A 22,592-nucleotide genomic window follows, 5' to 3' on the forward strand; every position below is an offset into this window, starting at 1 on the left:
GAATGTCTAAATGATCTTGGCAGCTGTATGTGTGTGTGTGTATAAGAAGTTGACCTAGAACGTGTCTCACTTAATCTGGTTTTACTATCCTTTTATAATGGGTGTGTTAGAGCAGGGAACTCAATAAACCGTCCCATAGCATTCCACAGGAAACATTGCCTTAGGCTGCAGGTATACACACTTTTAAACACACACACTCTAACAGAGGCTTGTGCAGCTACCACACACACACACACACCTGACTCAATCAGCTCAATGCCTGGGGTTCAAATGGGTGGGGAGACACTAAAATGTGCAATGCAGATGATCTGCAGGAGCCCAGCACTGAAGAATGGAGAAGAAGTGAGAAGAATAGAGAAGAATGGAGAGAGTGGAGAGGGGGAATGTGTGGAGAGGGGGGTTTGGGTGGGTGTTGCATGAAGGGGAGGAGGGCGGAGCGACCCTAAGGAAGGTGGGGGAGGGAGGAGAGCCGCAGAAAGCCTAGCAGTGCTGGGTTTGAATGAAGGAGACGGAAATGTAAGCTTCTGTGAATAATACGAGCAGAGATCATCAAAGAACCTTTACACAGGAGAATACCCACTCGAGAATGTGTTTAGGATGTGACACTGTGACACTGGAGGGCGCTCCAAAGAATTTAGTTTATAAATGTTTGATAATTTTTATTATGAAAAATTTACCATTTATTTTTTCAACATTGAACAACAACACGTTTCATTACTGAAGACAACAATTTTAAAATCTTAAATTACAGTTATAAGGCTTTTTTAACATCCTCTAGCTGAATGTCCAGTAGGGCCTCGTCAATAATATCGCCTACATTTTTAAATATAGTGAACGCCTGGAATATCGTGTCATATCACCCACCCCTAATTATCACATCAAGGTACTACTTTTAGTGCTGTTTTAAGCAAAATAAAAATTCACACGCCCCATGTCCCATTACAAAGCTCTGGAAAAAAATAAGAGACCACTTAAAAATTATGAGTTTCGTTGATTTTGCCAAATGGGAAACCTCTGGAATATAATCAAGAGGAAGATGTATGATCACAGCCATCAAACCAAACGGAATGCCAGGAGTGGCATAAATTTATCCAAAATGTGATGCGAATGACAATAAAATCTCCTTGAAAAAGCAGTGTGTGAGACTGGTGGAGAAGAACATGCCAAGATGCATGAGAACTGTGATTAAAAAACAGGATTATTCCACCACATATTGATTTTTGTCTTGCATTATTTGAGGTCTGAAAGTTGTGCATCTTTTTTTTGTTATTTCAGCCATAAATGCTATGAATATTTTTATTTGGAATTTGGGAGAAATGTTGTATGTACAACAATGTTAATTTTACTCAAACATTTACCTATAAAAAAACTAAAACAGAGAAAATGATTCAAAAACTGAAGTGGTCTCTTATTTTTTGTGCTTTGTGCTTTTAAACTTTTAAACTCCGGTTATCCAGTTATAAGACTTTTAAACATGCTCTAGCTGTATATCCAGCACATAGTAGCAGCAATGCTAGCGTCTTTGCTGCCTAAGAATCGTTAGTTTTAGAGAAATTTAAGTATAAAATTCAAATTTCTTTGCTTTTATAGAAAAAATATTTTTTTTTTGCTTTCTAAAAATTTAAGAAAACCCAAGATGAGTAGTTAGACACTATTTTTAATTTGAGCTTTTAGCCGTTTAGCTCCATTCACTCCCATTATTTGAGGACTCGCTCGCGGGCTCCCCCTAGCGGATCGTGATTGTTATGACATAACAAGGAGAATAGGAAGTGGGCAGGCTCTCTGTAAACAGGCTCTGCAGCTAACCGCTCCCCCTCCAGATCCAGGAGGAGCAGGAGCAGAAGAAGCTAGCTAGCAAACTGGACTGAAGCTGGGATTGGACTGGATTTGAGGGCTTTTCTTGCAAACCAGTCCATCTAAACTTTTAAAAAGTTAGCTTAGCTTCAATACATAGCTTTAGTAGCCTGTAACTTAGCTAGATAGCTAGCTGACTGACTGACTGTGTGTGTGTTAATGGAAAGGGGTGGGGGTTGAAGTAGTTACAGCTGCTGCTGCTGCTGCTGCTGCTTCTTTATGGTCGTCCACTGTCTTTGGAAGAAGAGGATAAAGGAGATAGCTGGATGATAGAGACGCACCATACAACAAACAAGCCGTGCCTTTTCCTAGCTAGCTTGCTAACCTAGCTAACCTACTCTCCATGATCTCCACCGCCCTTCGCCTGGATGCTTTCCCAGCAGATCTGCTGCTCCATGTGATGAATGAACGTATTCACACACACAGCGGGGCTCAAAGCGCACTGGAGTACCTCCAAACAAGGCTCTCGGATCTCACACTACGCTCATCCTAGCGAGTATCGCCTTTGTTGAGCTTTGTTTTCTTGTTTTCCTCTAAACCCGAGCTGCCTTTTGTGCCAAACATCACAGCGGAACCCAGAAACGCACGGTTTGTCTCTTAGTTTGGAGCAGAAAAAAGGCAGCGGCTCTTGGATTTCCCTTTGTGTTGCTCCTGCCAGGCCCTCGGATCCGCTCTCAGAGACGGGGTGAGTCTACAAAGTGTCGTTTTTAACCAAAAACGAAGCCTGTTTTTCACTCTTTTGTCCGTTCCTTTCTTTCTCCCTTTCTCTTTCCTTCTTTTGTTGGGCTGAGTGGCTGCATTGCATTTTCTAGCTTCCTGCAATCACTTATTTATTAGACTGTGCTCACTAATGGATAGCTAGGTAGCGTTTGCTAGCTAACCTAGGTTATGTACGTTAGCTAACGTTTGATACCTTGGATCATTGTTAGCTAGAAGTTAAGTTAGATAACTATAGAAAAACTCAGTGTGGAAAGGGATTAAATGAAAATGATAGCATTAATAGACGTTGCAGGACATTCCTTCTCCAGTTTAAGTCACTATAAGCAGTGTTTTAACCCCAAAAACACGTTCAATTTACAATTGACTCTTCTTTACATTGTTTGAGCTTTCAAAAACTTAATTATAATAAGCAAATACATTAATTCCTCCTTTAGTTTGAGTCACTTTGTTTAGAGTTTAACTCCAAATCACATTAAATCTCCCATTGACTCCTAAGCCTTTATTATAAAGGCTTAATAATCAGCGAGAACATTTATTTCTCCTTTAGTTTCAATCTTCAAACCATCAATTAACCCTACAGGACCATCTTTAACCCTAAATTCAGTGTGAAAGCAGAGTTGTGAACCTCAAAACACGTGAAATGTCCCATTTGACTCATATCTTTTCATTGTTTAAGCTGTTAAAGGTTTAAGAATCAGCATAAACTAAATTCATTAACGTTACTCCTCCAGGTTGAAACTAAACCATAAATCAACTGAATAAACCATCTTTAACTCTAAATAATTAGTGTTAAAGCAGAGTTTTAACCCCAAAACACGTTAAATCTCCCATTTGACACCTGACTTTTCGTTCTGTGAGCTTTTAAATACATAATAATTTTATAGACACAAACCTTAATTGCTTATTCAGTTTGAATTCCTAAACCATGTTTTAAACTTCAGTTATTCTAAAGCCACACAATGACTACTATATTTTCATTAAAATTATAAAGGCTTAATAGCCAGTAAAACCTATGAACAGCTCTTAGTTCAATTTATTTACTCTTTTACTTTTCTTTAAGCTTTATGCCTTAAAAATATGGTATTAAATAATGTGTAAAAAGGACGTTAACCCTTCCATTGTAGCTATAGTATTTGAATGCAACTTCTGTAGGATTTTTCTAACCTATCAAGAATAAAACGTTTCAAAGTGCATATATGACGTATTATATTTGTATTGTTAAAGCTATAAATGGCTTAACTAATACTAAATAAATAAACAGTAAATCCTTATTCAGTTTAAGTATATAAGCAGTTTTATAACCCTACGACGATTTAAAGCAGTTTGAGTCTCTAAAGTAATTTTTCTTTACCTAAAATCTTTTAAAGCTCCTTTACAGTTTATTTTTGCCTTATTTAAACGTTTAATGCATTAAAAGTAACCTGGTATGATATAACTTAGTATGTGGGTGTCTGGAAATGGCTCTTCCATTCCACCTTAAATGGTGCAGTAATTAAAAGCAACTGCAATTATAATTATTTTTAATTAAATAGCTTAAAGCTCTACATTCGGTCTGTTTTCTGCCTGTTTAAGCTTTGTAAGTGCCTTAAAATATGTAATACTAAACTAAATTTGGCATCCATACCACCTTAAATGAAGCAGTGTAACCTCTGCAGCGTTTAAGGTGGAATGGAAACAAAAGTCAAATAAGATGCGTTCATAAAGTCGTCAAATTAAACGTAACTAGTTAAAAATGTTTGACCTGAACATATTTTGCCAACGTAAAAACTCACCCTGTTTTAGTCTAATCTCTCTCGGAAATGGCTTTAACCAACTCAGTTGTCCTCAGTTCGCCTGGCTGCACTAAACTTAAGCCAAAGTGAGAGTGAATCATAGCTACTTTTGTATTTTTGTCGGCTGTTAAAGCCGCCTAAATATAACCATGGACGGTCAAATGTGTATTTACAACGTAACATCGACTTCCAAAATGCCTTTCTTCCTTTTAAAGTTGTGTGCGACCCACTTTGATGAAGTTTACACGGAGATTTAGGTCACTGTGTCGAAGACAGTCCCATCCATCGACTTCCACTGAAGGCCTCAAAGCCCCGGACTCTCGTAACGTGGGTGGCGGGGGCGTCCTGCGCCCTCCCCCGCAGTGAGCGCCTACTCATAAACCGAGGCTTGTAGGCCTTACAATGGCCAGACAATGGTCACTGTTACTCTCAGCAAGCTGAGACCATTTCTTAACACCTAACAGTGGACCAACTTGTTTTGATTTTTAACAGCTTATATAGGTCTATAATTTCAAGAAACAAGTTTTAAAGATTAAGTTCTCACACTTCTGTGCGAGTTACTGAGTGTGAACATCAAGTTCAATTGTGTTTCTTCGGGTGAAATAGGTCAAAAGAGACTTAGAAGAAAGGGAAACACAATAGCCCAACTGTAATGCACACCTGGGAGCGGTATCTTGGTTCATAAATGAAACTCACCACACCTAAACTAGGCTCACAAAACAATATATCTGCACTACTCTGGAGCTTTTCTTGGGTATCTATACTACAAAAATAGTTTTGGGAAAGTGGAATTCCATCTATTTTTCAAAATGACAACAACAATGGCCTAAACTAGGATATAACAAACTCGTTTAGTAGGTTGGTAGGTTGATGTGAAATACAATGTTGAGAAACTGGAGAAGAATAGTTCATTGTTTATAGTTGTGACGGGAACCAGATCTGTCCAACAAAATGGCTAAGAGAATTACATCAGGCTTAAGGCATCAATTTACAATATTTTTGAGTCATGATAGTAGAGCTGGGAGGTTAATCTGATTAATTTGGTTAATCAAATTACTGTTTTTGTGCAATCTTTAGAATGTACATCTTTACTTAGCTTTAAAAGCTGGCAGAGAAAGTTGATAGAACTTTGCTGTCAGAAACCTGTAAAGAACTGTTTTATGAGGCAGTGAATTTTATTTTACACTTTCCTATAACTGTAATACTAAACTTAATATAAAAGCTGCATGTAAGGTTAAAAGGAGCTGCTTTTGTAAAAAAAAAAAGGGGGATGTAAATAGCATGTAAAAAAAAAAAAAGTTTTATTCACATTATATTAAATTGTGCTGTGTTTGCAAGTTGTAACATGAGAACTAAATATCGTAATTGAAAATTGCTCATATATTGGAAGATAAAAAAAATATTTTTTTACAATATTGTCCTATGGCACATGCAGGAAAAAATGTCCCCAAAAGAAAACTGACTTTTTTTTTATTTCCAACTAATTCACCATCAAGATTCTAATAATGTGTATATAAATACACAGCACAGAAAAAAACATATGTAGATTGTTTTTTGGCTATGGATAGTTACTAACTTGATTATATTAGTATTCTATAGATTAAAAAAAAGGTCTGGTTCATATTACCACCCTTATAAAAAGACAAAATCCCACTCAATATGTGGTGGTCATGGATAAAACATACCCTATGCTGGTCAAGAGTTAGCTATTGTACCAGCATAGGGTTTGTTTTTTCTGTAGACCAGTTGATCTTGAGCTGGATTTTCTTTAGAAGGGCGCAGTAATGTTCATTTCCAAAAGTGAAGCATTTTACATTGAATAACTCTGAATCTCAACCATGAAATTATTCAGAATCTATTCATAAAACATCCTTTGGTTTAACATTTGTTTCTACAGCAAAACAAAGCAAATCTCAGTATTGGATTAATGATTCCCCCCCTCCCCCTTCTGAAGAATAACCTTTTGAACCCTTGACTTTTATTGCATCCGAAGGTTTGTTATACAGTTATTATGTGGAAGAGGGTGCCAACTGGATGAGTAATTCTGTCAAATGAGTGAGGAAGTCAAGCCTTGAACCATCTGCTGTTCGGAAGTCTAGGAAGGTGGTAATATAAGCAGTTAATAATAAGAAGTTCTTGAGATATGAGAAGAGTCCAAATTCTCATTCTTAGCTAACAGGCTGCTGAAAGTTATCTGGGTCGAGTAAAATGAGAAAACCTAATTAAATGTAACTAAGGTGAGTCAGAGTCTTGGGAGCTGCATTTTGGAATTAGATGTTTGAAGTCTTGCACAATATATTGTTTCAGCATTGTTACAATGTGATTATTCACAATTATCACATTGCAGGACATATTATTTTAAGTAGTATTTTTCTCTGAATAGTGATAGACTAAGAGGAATAATTGAACAGTAAAATTGTTTCCTGATGGAGGTTCATACAACAAAAAATACAGAGATGTGAGTGCAGAAAGAAAATATGATGTGAGTGCAGTATAAAATTGTAAGAATATAAACAAACTAGGGACTGTATTAATGGCTATTTTTTCTTAGTTAATAGCTCAGTCTGAATTTTGTTGAGGGGGGGTATTTAAATTGTTTTTTTATTAGACAACCTATAGAATTTGTCTGTTGATGTAGCATTGCCGAGTAGCATCACAGCGCGCTCGGAGAAAAGCACAGCGACACAGTTCTGATACACTAGCTCACAGATGCCTTGTGCTGATGGACATCACCCTTTGGAGTGATGTGGGGAGAGAGCTCTTTTACACACACCGAGAGAGCAAGGCCAATTGTGCTCTCTCAGGGCTCTGGCAGTTGATGGTTGCCTGTTGAGTCAGCCTATGGTTTTTCACAAACAGTAATCTCACTCAACTTTAAAAATGAATTCAAACTGCACTTACTGTAGAATGTAATGGAAAGTTGCGGTCATCTAATCAGTGAAATTAAAGGGATTTTTTTTTATTGCACACACAGTTGTCAGCTGTATGCTGCAAAGACATCATCAAATTCAGCCTAGTGCATGTTTAGCTATATTTTTGTGTATGTTCCTGTGTGGTGAAGTCTCCAAGCCCCCCCTTCAGATTGATGGCTGGCACGTGTTGTGGATCTGCCCTCGACAAATGGTGCCCCTGACTGTCCTATCAGCTTTGTAAACAACCCCCTGACAAGTGTGTGTGGCGCGATGTGTGAGTGAGAAACACACATGCACACGCTCATCAGCAGACATTAGGCCGGTGTTTTTGTCATTCTTAACAGGAAAGCTTGTGTCCCGCTCACATGAAACCAATTAGGCTGGGCTGAAGAGAAGAGATAGAATAAAGAAAAGAAGAGTGAGATGGAGGGACTGAAATAGAAAGTGTGGAGGGTGGTGGCTCTTCATTAAGATGATCGGATTAAGAGACCCCCATCCCCCCACCCCCCACTCCACTCCACCCAGTCAGTCAGCGTCTGCTTCACTCAGTCAAGCAGAACGGCCTCACTAATGACTGGACGGAAGTGCCGCTGTTATTTTGGGACAGGCCACACACACATTCACAGAGTCCCAGGTAAAAACACACACACACACAGACAGATCACTGAAACTTCGTTTTGCCCTCTGCAATGAAACAGGGTCGCACGGTTAAAGGTCGTAGAGCCATAGAAACCCACCCCCTCCCCATTCACAGCTCCTGTACCCCCCTATTCATTACCATCGCAACAGCCAAGCTTGGTTACCCCAGTGACGACAGGGGATGGCTGGGGAATGTGTGTGTGTGTGTGTGTGTGTGTGTGTGTGTGTGTGTGTGTGTGTGTGTGTGTGTGTGTGTGTGTGTGTGTGTGTGTGTGTGTGTGTGTGTGTGTGTGTGTGTGTGTGTGTGTGTGTGTGAGATTGTGTTTGTGTGTGTGGTGTAGTGTGAGTGAACTGTGAAGGCACTGATTCTGAGTGGTCTAATTCCTAGATAGATACTTTATTGATCCCATTGGACATACAGCAGCAGGTATATATAGTACACCAAAGTTACAAAAGTAGGATAAAATATAACGATACTTATAAAAATACAATAAAATATAAAGTATAAAAGTACAGTTTTTAGTGTCTGTGTAATGGAGGCCGTGCAGTTGAACACTGTATTGTTTCTGTTGGAAGCTGACAGCATGATATATATTGAGATTCACCAATCTAGGATTTGTAGGCTGATTTCGATATCCAGTATTTCTACCTGAATAAATTTAGAACTGTGACTTATTAATGTTAAAGGAAAATAAAACAATAATGTAAATATTATATAATGATTCACAGAATTCTGGGACAGTGCTGATCTCCAATATTACACATGTATATATCTATGGATGCGGATATACATATTTAAAAGTTACTCAGATATACACCCAATATAACTTTAAAAGCAAAAGTAACCTTTATATACTTTAAATGTTAGCTTTCCGCCAACTGTATGCCAAAAATAGAATTAAAGGTTAAAAGAAGAAATTTGTTTTGCCATTTTTTGGGTTTCATATTTATTTAGCTAACTGGACCGTACACAGTGCTCAAAGCTTTATACCTATTTTTTAAGTTAACAACAAACCATATATCTATTGACACTAATAAAACAAATGGAAAAAATGGGCTTAAATCAGTGGATTTTACTTGTTTTCCTTTCGCTTGGTCCTTTTCCAGCATAGAATAAATGTATGTACAGATAAATAAAATACAAATAAACTATTGCCCGATACTAACATAAAGAACCTTCCTTATTATTGGCGACAAATATCAATAAATCTGATCATTCATAACAGTATCTGTATTGGACCTGCCACAGTAATCCCATTTTTTTAGTTGTCCTATAATATATAGACATAAAAAGGAGGGTGTCAGATGCTGGTTATAGAGGATCTGTAACTATCTGGGAGTTTTTACATTTGTCATTTATACTAAATTTTGTAAAGCTGCTTTGCAACATCATCAGTTGTAAAAAATGCTTTATACTATAAATAATTTGAAATTTGATGTACTGAACTCTCCAACTTCAATACTGTACTTTTAAATCTACATTTCTTGCTAAATGCAAGTATTTGAAATGGACAACAGTCGATTACATACAAATCTCAGTGAAAAAAGTGTAGGATGTCCAGTGTCCTATTCTGCATAATATAGACAAAAGTATTGTGACACCTGCTCATTGATTGGTTCTTCTTAATGGTAAGTTATTTAAAAAAAAATAAAAGTTTGTCCTGCTGTCTCTAATGTTAGGGGGAAGACTTTCTACTAGATTGTAAGGCTTTGCTTGTAAAGGTTTGATTGCATTCAGTGGAAGTAGTCTTAGCAAGATCAGGATGTTGGAGAATCACCACTTGCATCGCATTAGATTGAGCATTATTTTATTGAGAATGCAGGTCCACTGCACTACAGTGCAAATCAATTTGCATGCAGCATGGAACTATTTTGCTCAGGGTTGCTGTTATTTCTCCAGCAGAGGATGCTATCTTATTTCAATTGCTAATTAAGAAAGTTTCCTATTTTTTTTAAGACTGTTGCCTAGGCGTGTAATGTCAGACTCAGCCCACAGTTTAATTAAATTATGTTTGTTTTCGTAGTTAATGGCTTGTAAGATCACTTTAATCAACAGCATGGTCTAATTTCCCTTTTCTTTCCCTTTTTCTGCAGGTTAGTCCTCCCTCTACTCGTCAGCCTCCAAAATAGATTCTCTCAGGAGTAAGGTTGAGCTGCTGAAGCTGCCGCTGGCCCTCTCCTCCAAATCCATCTCCGAGCGCAAAACACAGCTGAGCGGAGCAACAGAGCGTTCCAGGGGTGGAGCTGGGGCCCACAAACCCCGCCCACCGGCCCCAGACATGGACAACGAGTCGCAGTACTCGGGTTATTCCTACAAATCCTCCCATTCTCGCAGCTCTCGCAAGCACAGGTGTGTACACAGCCGCCGCTCATTCTCCTCATTCTCATCTGTGAGAGTGCAGTGGGTGGGCTGTCTGCTTGTTTTGGTAATTGTACGTCTTCACACACCAGTGCAAGCAAACACCCATTACAAACGTCTGGGTGTGACAAGTCCACACAAGTGATGATTAGGAGGCTAAATCTCTGACTTACATAACAAAAATAATGTGAAGTCATTCAGAAAATCAGGAAACATGCACTGCTAAAATAAAAATGTCTCTAGAATTTGGTCGGTTTATTATTTTTATACACTTTACACATGTAGATGTTTCAGAGGAAACAACATAATGTATTCAATGGTAAAAAGAGTAGCAAAATTAATGAAAACCTACGAAAAACAGCCTTCAGTATTCGGTTTCAGCCAAATGTTTTGTTTTTGACTTCATACAAATATTTAATTTTGATACACTCCCAGATGCACATTATATATGCCCTGTTTAATGTATCTTACTCCAGTCTGTGATAGACAGAGTTAATTATTAATATAGTTGTATGTTGAATCACTGACTTCTTGGTAAATTTGGTAAAAAATCTCTTATGATCCAATAAAGATTGCAAAATACCTAAATATTGTAATTTTAGTTATTTTTTTGTTCCAATATTGTGCAGCCCTAACTGATTTCTCTTTGCCTGCAGAGATCGGAGAGACAGACACCGCTCTAAGAGCAGAGACAGCAGAGGGGACAAATCAGTCACTATCCAGGCCCCTGGAGAGCCCCTGCTAGACACAGAGTCCACACGCGGAGATGACCGGGTCAGTACATACCTCACACCTCTGCCTGGGCTGGATTAGACTTTCAGATAATTTTTATTCTAATGAATATATGGTTTTTATTTACATAAAAGGCTTTCTGATAGCTTTCATGTTTCAGTAATTAGCAGTACTGAACGTTCCTATGAAAACTAGTTGATTTTCAGCATTCTGTTTTCTGTATTACTACAGTTTCATCTATACCAGTATTTAAATTATTTGTGGCCTTTTTAGAAGCTATTGTCCTTTCCTCCATTGTGTTCTAAACAGTGAAGCTAATCACCGAGACCTGGGTCTTTTGTTTAGAGTGTGAAGCAGTTACACTGTGTTGAATTACTTCTTAAGTGGGGAACATTAGCATAACACTGATTTAGAAGCTCATTCATCCTTTCTTTACATACAAAAATGAACGTGTTTCTTCCAAGCAGTATAAACGTCACTGTGCTTATGATTTAATCTGACTTTTACATTTTTTTAATGATTGTGCAGCAAATCGTCCTGTAGAGGACAGTAAAGAGTCAGGTTTCTGACAACTACAAACATCACAGAGTAAAAGTCTGACCTAAGATCACCTCTCAGCAGATGACAAATAGAAAACTGAATTCTTAATCCAAGACGTTAATATAAATAAGATAAATAATTGTAACAGTGGAGAAGGTCATAAAAATGTACTTTCGACCAAAAAAGGAGAAAGACAGTAGCCAAAATGTATAAATGGTGTAAAGGTTTAGTTATTAGTTTATCGGCTAATTTGATCCACATAATGCAATCAAATTGGACTAATTACACTATCTATTAGTTTATTTCTTTACTTACTTACTTACTTACTAATAGTATTAAAAAACAATCACAACCCAAATTACACACTACACAAGAGCTGTTGGAGAAATATAAATTCATACACGTATTCTACACACAATTACATGTAAAATTCACACACACTATGCCCTATTAAACATGTCAAAATGGATGCTGATAAATGTGTTATTATATAACCTGTACAACAATATAATAACAGTGTAACCACTGGTAATGTGTAACTACACAGTTATAAGAGACACTTAATGTAAATTGGGACCAACTAATCAGATTAGTTGACTACCAGATTAATCATTAGTTGCTGCCCTACATCTAAATCTTCTCAGAATGGCCTGTTTAACTACGAAAAACACTACTGTTACAGGCCTGGTTCAGGATAAAATCATAACACATCACAGAGTTTCATATTTTGTCTTTTTCTTTTTTTAAGCTACCCATAACTGATGTTCTCTCTCTCTATCTTCCTCTCTCACTCTTTCATTTTGTAGGACGATAACTGGGGTGAGACCACCACAGTGGTAACGGGTACATCAGAACACAGCGTCTCTAATGAAGACCTGACGAGAGCGTCTAAAGAGCTGGAGGACTCGACTCCTCTGGAGTGCAGACGCTTTGCCGGTCCCGTGCTGAGTGGTATTTTGGGTCTTTTCGCTCTGCTCACACCGCTGGCCTTCCTGTTGCTGCCGCAGCTGCTGTGGCGGGAATCGTTGGAGCCCTGCGGGACGCCCTGCGAGGGCCTCTACGTCTCGTTGGCCTTTAAGCTCCTGGTTCTGCTCATCTCGTCCTGGGCCCTGTTCCTGCGGCCGCCCCGCGCCACCCTCCCGCGCTTCTTCGTCTTCCGCTGCCTCCTCATGGCGCTTGTCTTCCTCTTCGTTGCCTCCTACTGGCTCTTCTACGGGGTGCGGGTGCTGGAGCCCAAGGAGAAGGACTACAGGGGGATTGTGGGATATGCAGTTTCTCTGGTTGATGCCTTGCTGTTCATTCAGTATCTGGCTCTGGTGCTGCTGGAGGTGAGGCACCTAAGGCCTGCATTCTGCCTTAAGGTGGTGCGTACCACAGATGGAGCCAGTCGCTTCTACAATGTGGGTCATCTCAGGTACGTACCTATCTCTTTTATCTCTTAATTGGGTTCATTGTTAAGCAGTATTAAGTAAATGTATAGAAGTATTGTTTTTAAGTGTCCAGCAACTATGAATCAAGTACAGACTTGAAAGTTGACTTCTTATTAGAATGCTCTGTTCCAACTGCTCTGTTAAATTAACAACATTGATTACTTAGTCCATATCCACTCAATATTTATCTGACACTGCTTCTTTAGTTTACAATGGAAGATGCTAGGTTAATGGTGTTATCCAACAAAAATGGAGCACTACAGCATGTGACGTCTTGGGAAAACCCACACCTGTAAAAGTTGTGGGGTGTAACCTTGTTGAACACTAACCAGTAAGTCTTTCACAATAACTGTTATAAGTCAGTTTAATTGCCACTGATATAATGATAAGAGAATAGCATAACAAAGCATTAATTCCAATACATTTATAATTAATCACATTTCAGTTATTGAAGTATTGGTCATTGCATGACTGTCTAAAATACCATTCACTGTTATGTATGTGAACAAACATACAAATAAACACAATAGACCATGTCACAATGATCAATAATTGAGCTACCGTCCACGTTTGTACATTTGTTGTTGCTAGGGCTGCAACTAATGATTATTTTGGTTGTCGGCTAATCTGCTTTAATCTGATTTATTTTTTCCGATTAGTCGATTAGACATCGATTATGTCGGTCATGTTCTCAATCTCTAAAAACAATAGAAACGGCTGAGCATGAGGATTAAAAGAATTTAATTGTCTAGCTGTTGTTTAAACGTGAAAAGTAACTTTAATTAGTGAGCAAATATGTAATCTGTTGTGTTTAGTCGGTGTGGAGTCTGTTTCTCCAAAAGTGCCCAATCTACGACTGCATTTCTTGTTCTCAGCACTTTGTGTAATGTAGTACTGTTACAAATTAACGATTTGTCGACAATGAAATATATGTAGTCGACATTCTCATTATATTGACTAATCATTGCAGCCCTAGTTGTTACTGGCACAATGTCCACCTGAGACCCATGTGAGCCCCACATGAGTATGTTTGCTGGGTGGCCAGGTGACTTGAATTATCGTAGACTGAGTTGGAGTGAGGTGTGATTGTGGGTGCCAGATGAATGGGTCTGTCTATTGTAACATTCCTTAATTCACAGTGTCATGTGTACTGGGTAGTAATAATGGTGACCTTCAGCATTTGGATAGAATTGCCATTTGAAAACATAATAGTGACTCTAGCAGACAATTACATGCTCATTTAGTGCATGAGACCCCACATACATGTTCCACAGTTCAGTGCAGTTACACTTCATTAGCTATACAGAATGTTTAAGGTTCAGCAGTAAAAAGATCATTCTCTCCTTCAGAAAAATGTCTTGATGTATTTTTTTAGATTTTACAATAATAGCACATTAAGTTCACAAACTAAGTGTGCTAGTAATACACTGAACAATGATTACACTAGACATGCTGTGATTATAAACATAACTGTTTTGATTATTACACAGTAATGAGAGGGAACTGGAACTGGGGCCAGTTTCAGTAGAGCAAACACAGTTAATTTGCATATTGATTTTTTTAATGGCTTCCCTTTCTGTTGTGGTTTGGTATTTTCTGCTCTTATTTTTTTTTTGAGAGTGGTTTTATGCATTTTTTTTTTTTAGTTGTAGTTGCCTGCAGTTTCATCTCCCTCCACTGGAGGTCATAATCATCATCACTATGTCATCATCATCACAAAAATACCACAGTTATGGGAGGGCCCTTGAATATAGATCATTCATATTCTTGCACCCCAATTGGAACTTTTGTGAAATAAATAAAAATAGTGATGATGATGATGATGATGATGATGATGATGATGATGATGATGATGATGATGATGATGATAAACATTTATTTCTCTTGTGTTTTAGTATCCAGCGGGCTGCAGTGTGGGTTCTGGATCAGTACTACAGTGACTTTCCTGTTTATAACCCAGCTCTGCTCAACCTACCAAAGTCCATCCTCTCCAAAAAGATGTCTGGCTTCAAGGTCTACTCTCTGGGTGAAGGTAAGCCACTGTCTTCCTGCTTTTTTACACATGGTGGACAAGAACTGCTGGTCACAAATATCAGCCAATGTCTACTGATCTACAGCCAGTTCAAAGTAGGGCTAAACAATTTGAATTAGCCAATAGCCAGCGAGTGTCTGTGTGAAAAGATACAGCCTGCTCCTTCGGAGATGCGTCGCAGGGTTTGTAGTCCGTAGATTGCTAGGAATTGTAGTCTTTGGGCTCATAATCACTCCCATGCTCAGCGGGAATGACACGAAGCGCAGAGTGAGCCGAGGCCAGTGTTACAATTTCTTTATATTTATGTCTTATCATTTAGTTCTGTCCATTAATAAATAAATGCTGTGACTTTTTGATAAATGTGGTTTAAAAAAGAAAGAGAATAAAGATTAATACATGTATACATATGAAATTTAAAAACAACTGCATTTAATCTGAAAACCTTGGTAATATTTTATGTATAAAGTATTTTATAATTATATTTGATAGATAGGTTACCATTTATATAGGTTTGGGGTTTAATGGATAAAAAAATAATCACAAATTCAATCGCAATATTCTGTGGAAAAATCGCAATTAGATATTTTGCACAAATTGTGCAGCCCTAGTTTAAAACACACAAGGTGCCTTACATTTAACAGCTATAGTTAGCTATAGTTAAAACACAATCAAAAATGATTATAAGTGAAAATTAAACACGTCCCCATCACCACCCATGACTATATTCTCTGTAGTAAACTGTGGAAACTGTTACTTAACAGTGGATCCCCTTCTCTAAGTGTGTTTTTCATTAAACTCTGTTTTGATCATCCACAGAAAACAGCACCAACAACTCAACCGGCCAATCACGAGCAATGATCGCAGCTGCAGCTCGCAGGCGGGACAATTCCCACAACGAGTACTACTATGAGGAAGCTGAGATGGACCGCAGAGTCCGCAAACGCAAAGCCAGGTAACAGCCTGTTATGTTTAAGACTGGAGTATAAAGCCTCTGATTATGAAGATGCTAGATTCAACAGCCGGCTAAAATCACACTGTCTGATTAGTCACAGTACTTTACATATTTTGGTATTTTATGCGGCCTTCAGGTTGCATTGGAATAATTGTTATTTATGAGATGAGCACATAAGGCCCAACTTTCAGCTTTGTGTTAAAAGAAAAGGCTAATTTGTTTTATTGGGAAAAAAAGTTAACAAAAATCCTGTCACACTTTTAGGCTACATCTACATCCATAAATAAGTCTTAACATGTATGGAGGGCTTAAAGGCAGTATTCTAACACCATGGCTTTGGGTTTTCCATTTTCATACCTAAAATATTTCTTCTACATTAAGGTAATCATTATGACTGGCCTATTAACCAGTGTGCTTGTGCCCAGATAACCTGCCCATGTTGGGCCTGTATATGTTGCCCAACTGGGAACCAGAAAGTTTTGACTACTGGTTCCACATGGGCACCACATATGATGTGTAAACATCTATGGAGGACTTGAAAGCAGCATTATAACATCTTGATTTTGGGTTTTTTCCTTGCCATACCTGAAATATGTATTTTACATTAGAGTGGTCTCTTTACTTTAATCAGCTGGAACTTCTTTGTTCGACAGAAGAATCTCTTGATTTCAAGAAACGTTACATATTTCAACTTCAGTTTGATCTGTTGTCTGTATGTCTTTCTTAACCTTTACTTGTTTTTCACATCATTAAACCTTTGTTTTGGTGGAATGTTTGTCTAACGTTCACCTCTGTACATGCTACAGGCTTGTGGTGGCAGTAGAGGAGGCGTTCACACACATCAAGCGTTTACAGGAAGACGAACAGGCCACGTCACCCAAACACCCACGCGAAGTGATGGACCCACGAGAAGCGGCTCAGGCCATATTTGCACCGATGGCCCGCGCCATGCAGAAGTACTTGCGGACCACAAGGCAGCAGCCTTACCACAGCATGGAGAGCATCATCGCCCATCTGCAGTTCTGCATCACGCACAACATGACACCAAAGGTGAAGAAATAATGTGTTTGGGTTTTTTTTTTATAAAACATTTCACTTCCCATATATGCATTTATTTATTTTGGAGTTTATTTCTTTAGCACTGAAGTTCCCAGGCAAAAGAAAACAATGTTTAAACAGCTTATTTCTTATTACAAAGCTACCACAAGAGTCAGAAATGTGCACTTTAAAACATAATTAGAGGACCTGCACTGCTGCACATACATGTTTAGACAAGCTATGGCAATGGCATTTTCTTATATGAATTCCAGAGAGTCAGCTCCTGGCATTATCCAGAGCTGCCCTTTTACACATTCAGCACACAGCCAGAGATTTCACACATCAGATGATTTCAAGGATTACAGAAAATGTTGTGTATGGTTTATGAAGGCTGGAATGCATGAGGAATGCACGCTTCAGCTCAGTCGTGTTTGAGGGCTGTAAGAATAAAGTTTGGACATTTGCGTTCACACACACAGCTCACCATAAATGTGTAAAAGAGGCTTGAGGGATGCATAACTGCATCTGAAACAAGGTGGTAAGCTTAAAATATCTGTGCCGCATATCTGGAAGAGCAAACACACCAGCCAATCCTAGGTGAGCAGTATGATCAGACCATCCATAGTGGCAGTGGATTCCAGTGACTGGCTAACTGTACCTAAAAAGAATTGTGACGTACAGCCATCTTTTATTTAGGGGAAGAAAAAAAATCCTTAACATAACTCTCTTTGCATTTTTCTAACTATTTATTTTTTATTATTATTTGTTTTTCTTTTTTCCTTTTTTCCTAATTTTTATTGGGGGTATGAGGTTTAAGGTTTATTTATATATAAAAAACCTTTTTATCTAAGGCAAACCAGTTGCAGCAGGTCAGGTTTTCAAGAGTCAAGTAAAGAGGATTTTGTCCTTGCATCTGAGTACAGCTACACAGCGTAAATTACGTTTCTCCGCAACCATGGTGCAACATGGAACAACAATACAATAGACAAACAAAGTACAAAAGTGCAACATAAAACTACAACTCTACAGCTGAAACTGCAGTGCAGTGCTTTTAATACTTATAGAGCAGTATGGATACTATCCTTACAGCATCACAGTATTTTGAAGATTTTCTTCTTTTTTTTTAGTTAAGAATGCTACATAAAGTTGCTTAAGTTATTATATTCAAGCTAAAAGCATATAGACATTGTTATGCCCAAATATCAGTACAACTGTATACTGCGTGATTCAAATTGTGTATACTTGCCCTCAGCTGAAGGCAACATTTGTTCTTCTATTTATTCAAACTGTCTGATCTGTTTTAATCCATCTGTAAAGTCTCATAAAAGAAATATTGGAAAATATATCTTAACGCAGGACTACAAACTAGTAGTTAATGGTGAATCTTTGTGACAATCTGTGCACTTTCTTACTGTTTAGGCTTTCTTGGAGAGATACCTGACTCCTGGACCCACCATGCAGTACCAGCGGGAGAATGGCAGGGGGCGCCAGTGGACACTCGTGAGCGAGGAGCCTGTGACGTCGGCGCTGCGTCAGGGTCTTGTCTTCTCTCTTCGCCGGCTTGACTTCTCCCTGGTCGTTACAGTGACGTCCCTGCCCTTCCTTAACCTGGGGGAGGAGTTCATTGACCCCAAGAGCCACAAGTTTGTTATGAGGCTGCAGTCTGAGACATCAGTGTAGGAGAAGGGTTATTGAAGAAAGGGGAAATGTGAAAAAAGATCAGACCAGAGGATGGGAGGAGATTGAGAGGAAGGGGGATCGTTGGTTTAGAGCAGGAAAGAGGGATAGAACCACTTTCTATTTTTAAAAAAGTCATTTTTTATTCCTTTATTCCTTCAGAAACTGCCCACTTCTCAGAGACTGCTTCTCGTTTCTGATTCGGACTGAACGGTTCTTTATGCATTTCTGACTCAAGACTTTAAGACTGTTTGCATTCCCCATTTCATTTCCATTACATCTATAACACGTCCATATCCATACTGCATGAACTCTACCGGTGGTGTTGAACTAGTGGACCACAGCACCGCCGCACTGCTCAGTTTGGTCATATCCCTCTCTAAAGCATCTGATTGGACTCTTATAGATAACAGACAGATATATGAATAAATTAAAGGAAGTGAAAATGACAGCTGACTACCTTTATGTAGAAAGGACCTCGCCCAGGAGGAGGAATTGGGTCAGAGTCATAACATCTGTGACATTCGTACAGAAGCTGACCAAACAGTTCGTTGGAAGTTTTATTTTGGAAGGCAGCTTATTTTTCTTAGAAAGGGGAAGATACTTCTTTCAAAAACATACATGACCACTGTCAAGTCAAACAACTGTAAAAGCAAGGCATGAAGCATCCCCTAGCTTGCCCAGATCGAGCAATTTAACAACAATAATCTGTTTAAATTAATATTTTTGTGTGTATTTAAAGTAATTCAGAGTGGTTTGGTGTGAAATGCTCTTTCCTAAAGAAACTAAACTAAAAAATAAATAATACAAAAATTCAGGTCACAGTGGTGGTGAATGGAGCTTCTGAATTGGAGATTAATGCCTCAAAACAACATATTTCACAAATGTATTGCATAATACTGTGATTTATATCCTGCCTCATTGCTTGGGAATTCTTTCTCAAAAGAGAACTCCGGTGTAAAATTGATCTTGGGTGTTATAAAACATGATAAAGTACTAAGTAAATTTTTGCAGTTTCTCCAAATATGCTTTAGAATCAATGATATGGGGCATATTTTCCCCCTGCAGATCAATCACTTTTTACACTGTTATCCAGGCTCAAAGTAGCTCCACACCTTATTGGTAGAATCCGGAGAGCCCTTACATTTGAAACAAGGCATTAGGAACTTTAAAACTGCAAAATAAGCTTATTTAAAAAACACTGTTTACAACCTGTAGTGTAATCTAATCTCAGAGCACTGCAATCTTAAGGTAAAGGTGTTTTTAAATAGTCAAAAACCTCCTTTAAGAAGTGGGAGAGTTTTACAGAATTGTCGCAAAAGTAAAACTATTTCCCTTTTAAAAATAAAGAAAAAGAAGCAAATCTGCTGTTTTTGTAATTGCAAAAATATTTTTTTTCCAAATTACTTGTTTCAAGATTGTCCAATAGGCTCTGTTCCAGTTAAACAGACTTCAGGCTTAAGTTATCTGGTTAAACAGAGAAATCCAGCTTGCTTCTGGTCACCACCACTGCAAGACCATTTGGACTAAATGTTAACTTCTCAATGATTGTAATCAGAAATTTCGGAAACTACTTTGAACTGTCCTTCAAATGTAATTAAGGGTATTTTAAATTGGCAGTATACACTGACATGCCATATTGTCAATGCAATAGGAACTAGTATCATGTCCCATGGAAGCTTACACAGACAATTCTAGCCAGATGCCATCAGTCACAATCATTACCACCCACTATATGTATGCTGGTGTTTAACTTGACTCACAAGAAATACCTCACAGCGTATAGAGGTGGAAACGATTCTTGATCAGTTTACATACTGCTATCCCATGACTTTGGTCATGCCAGTGTAGAAACGGGCTATTAAACAAATCAAGAAGCTTCTAAAAACTCAGTTTGAGCTAAACTGTGGTCTGGGTTTGACCAAGGGGGGCTTCATCCATGCTGCTGTAAACCAAACCTGAACATTATGACCATCACTGACCATATGAGCCAAGTCCATATGATAGAAACTGTCCATCCATCTAGTGTAGTCATATGTGAACATTTTATATATCTGTCCTAATTATTGGAAACTCTATGATATGCAACTAACTGTATCCACCTGTGATTCAGGAGCTTTTAACACTAACTATGCTGGACATCTGTCTGCAAACATCATCATCAAAGTATCGAAATATCAAGAGATGCTGCCTTCTGAGACCTTAATACCATGCCAATATCACGCCATATCATTAGCATGGTCAACACTACTGTAATCATCTCCATTATTAGACATCTCCACTGACTCAACTGGACCACTGCAGGCCTTTCCTGGAGATGGAGGGGTTCTGCTGCATATTTACAATCAGACTTTCACTATATACCATATCATTTCAGTGTCCCTTACACAGGGGACTCGTATATAAAGCAAGGGCTTGTTTAAATAACAATAATAATAAAAAAAAAAGCATATCCTTTACTCCTCATCAGAGGCTTTAGGTTGCCTTGCCTTTTTGGATCTTTGGATCTCTCTCTGGAATGTTTTAAACGGTTCACCCAACTTCTGTGATCAAAAAGAACGTGTTTGGGTCCAGTTCCAAAGGATCCGTTAGCATGTTATGCAACTGAGATCATGCTAACTGGTCTGCAGTAGCTGTTTTTTTTTTTTGTTTGTTTTTTAAACATTTGTCTTCACGTTAATTCGTGTCCATGTTTCAGGGTGAGCTGTTTCTGTAAGTCTTTTGGCTGTGTCTTGTGTATTGCAATGTTTTTTAAAAATATTTTTATTCTAAAGAATCAAGAGGCCTTTTTGATGATTGTTCGTTTACATTGCGTAAATAAGAAACAAAAAAAACACTAAAGCAGTGGTTCCTATACCAGCAGGGCGTTCGCCCTCTGAATCTAGCTTTTCTGCAGAATGATGTCGCAAATAGTTTGCCTATATTTAGGCGTTTAAACGCTATGCTGAACATATAATGGCTTCAACTGAACTTGCACCAGAAAAAAAAAATTCACTAATATTCAATAAGCCACTGGTTACGATTGAATGTGTGCCAAATCGTCCCATTCCAGTCAGAAACCAGACACAATCCATATCTACGTTAACGTAGCAAAACTTCTCCTGCTCAGTTCCTTCGGTTAGTTGTGATGAGCTTCAGCCACCAGGGTTATGTACATGGGCTAATGTACCAACCAGCACCACCAGCACTGGTGGACCTTTGCCTTAGAACTCAGAATTCAGGAGAAATGGTTCCATCACAACTTGATATACTTTTTATTTTGGCAGCTTTGAGTCACTGTAGGTTTTTTTTATTTTATTTTATTTTATTCCTTTTGTATATAACTCTAATTCTCACGTTTTAAAAAAATCTGCAGCGATACAGTGAATCCACAGACTGAGAAACACATTTCATGTAGGTTGCTTTTGTTTTTTTTTTTAAAAACGGAACCTCAGTACAACTTTCTTCCTTAGGCCTAATGCATGCACATAGGTAATGAAGTTTTGTAATTTTTGTATTCCTCGCCTTGTTTTATCACAATCTCTTAAAGTGAAGCTAAGCCTTTAACTTTTTTTGTTTTTTTGTTTTTTTGTTTTTACCAGAAAAAGAAAAAAAAACCTTAACTAAAAAAATGGTGTTGTAAAGAGATTTGTAGTTGTTATTGTGTGACATTTTTTTGCATTTGATAATTTTAGAACTAAAAACATTACAGCATTTTTAATAAATGATCTCAATACAGCTTAATCAACAGTCTCTCTCTCATTTGCTCCACAGTCACCGACATATGTACACGTCTAGATTAAAAGCCACATATTCAGGAATTAATAATCTAGTTCTATTTAGGGGTCCAAGCACCAAAGTTGCTGAAACCCTTTTGAAATTGTTAGGATTTTTCCTATCATTCTTTTTCTCTGTCATACGGACATGACACTTGGTCAACAGGTAGTAGACCCTCC

The 22,592-nt window shown here is 38.1% G+C and overlaps 1 protein-coding gene across 1 annotated transcript; it reads left to right on the plus strand.

The window, feature by feature from the left end:
* The first annotated feature begins 1,821 nt into the window (after positions 1-1,821).
* vangl2 (VANGL planar cell polarity protein 2) lies at positions 1,822-22,063 on the plus strand. Its single transcript, XM_022685808.2, has 8 exons — positions 1,822-2,539; positions 9,992-10,247; positions 10,913-11,030; positions 12,335-12,942; positions 14,854-14,990; positions 15,807-15,942; positions 16,749-16,992; positions 18,400-22,063. Exons 2-8 carry the CDS (start codon positions 10,177-10,179, stop codon positions 18,658-18,660), a joined length of 1,575 nt encoding a protein of 524 aa, XP_022541529.1. The 5' UTR covers positions 1,822-2,539; positions 9,992-10,176; the 3' UTR covers positions 18,661-22,063.
* The last annotated feature ends 529 nt before the right edge of the window (positions 22,064-22,592 follow it).

This window comes from Astyanax mexicanus, chromosome 8 (assembly GCF_023375975.1).
Source record: "Astyanax mexicanus isolate ESR-SI-001 chromosome 8, AstMex3_surface, whole genome shotgun sequence".
Taxonomy (NCBI): Eukaryota; Metazoa; Chordata; class Actinopteri; order Characiformes; family Acestrorhamphidae; genus Astyanax; species Astyanax mexicanus.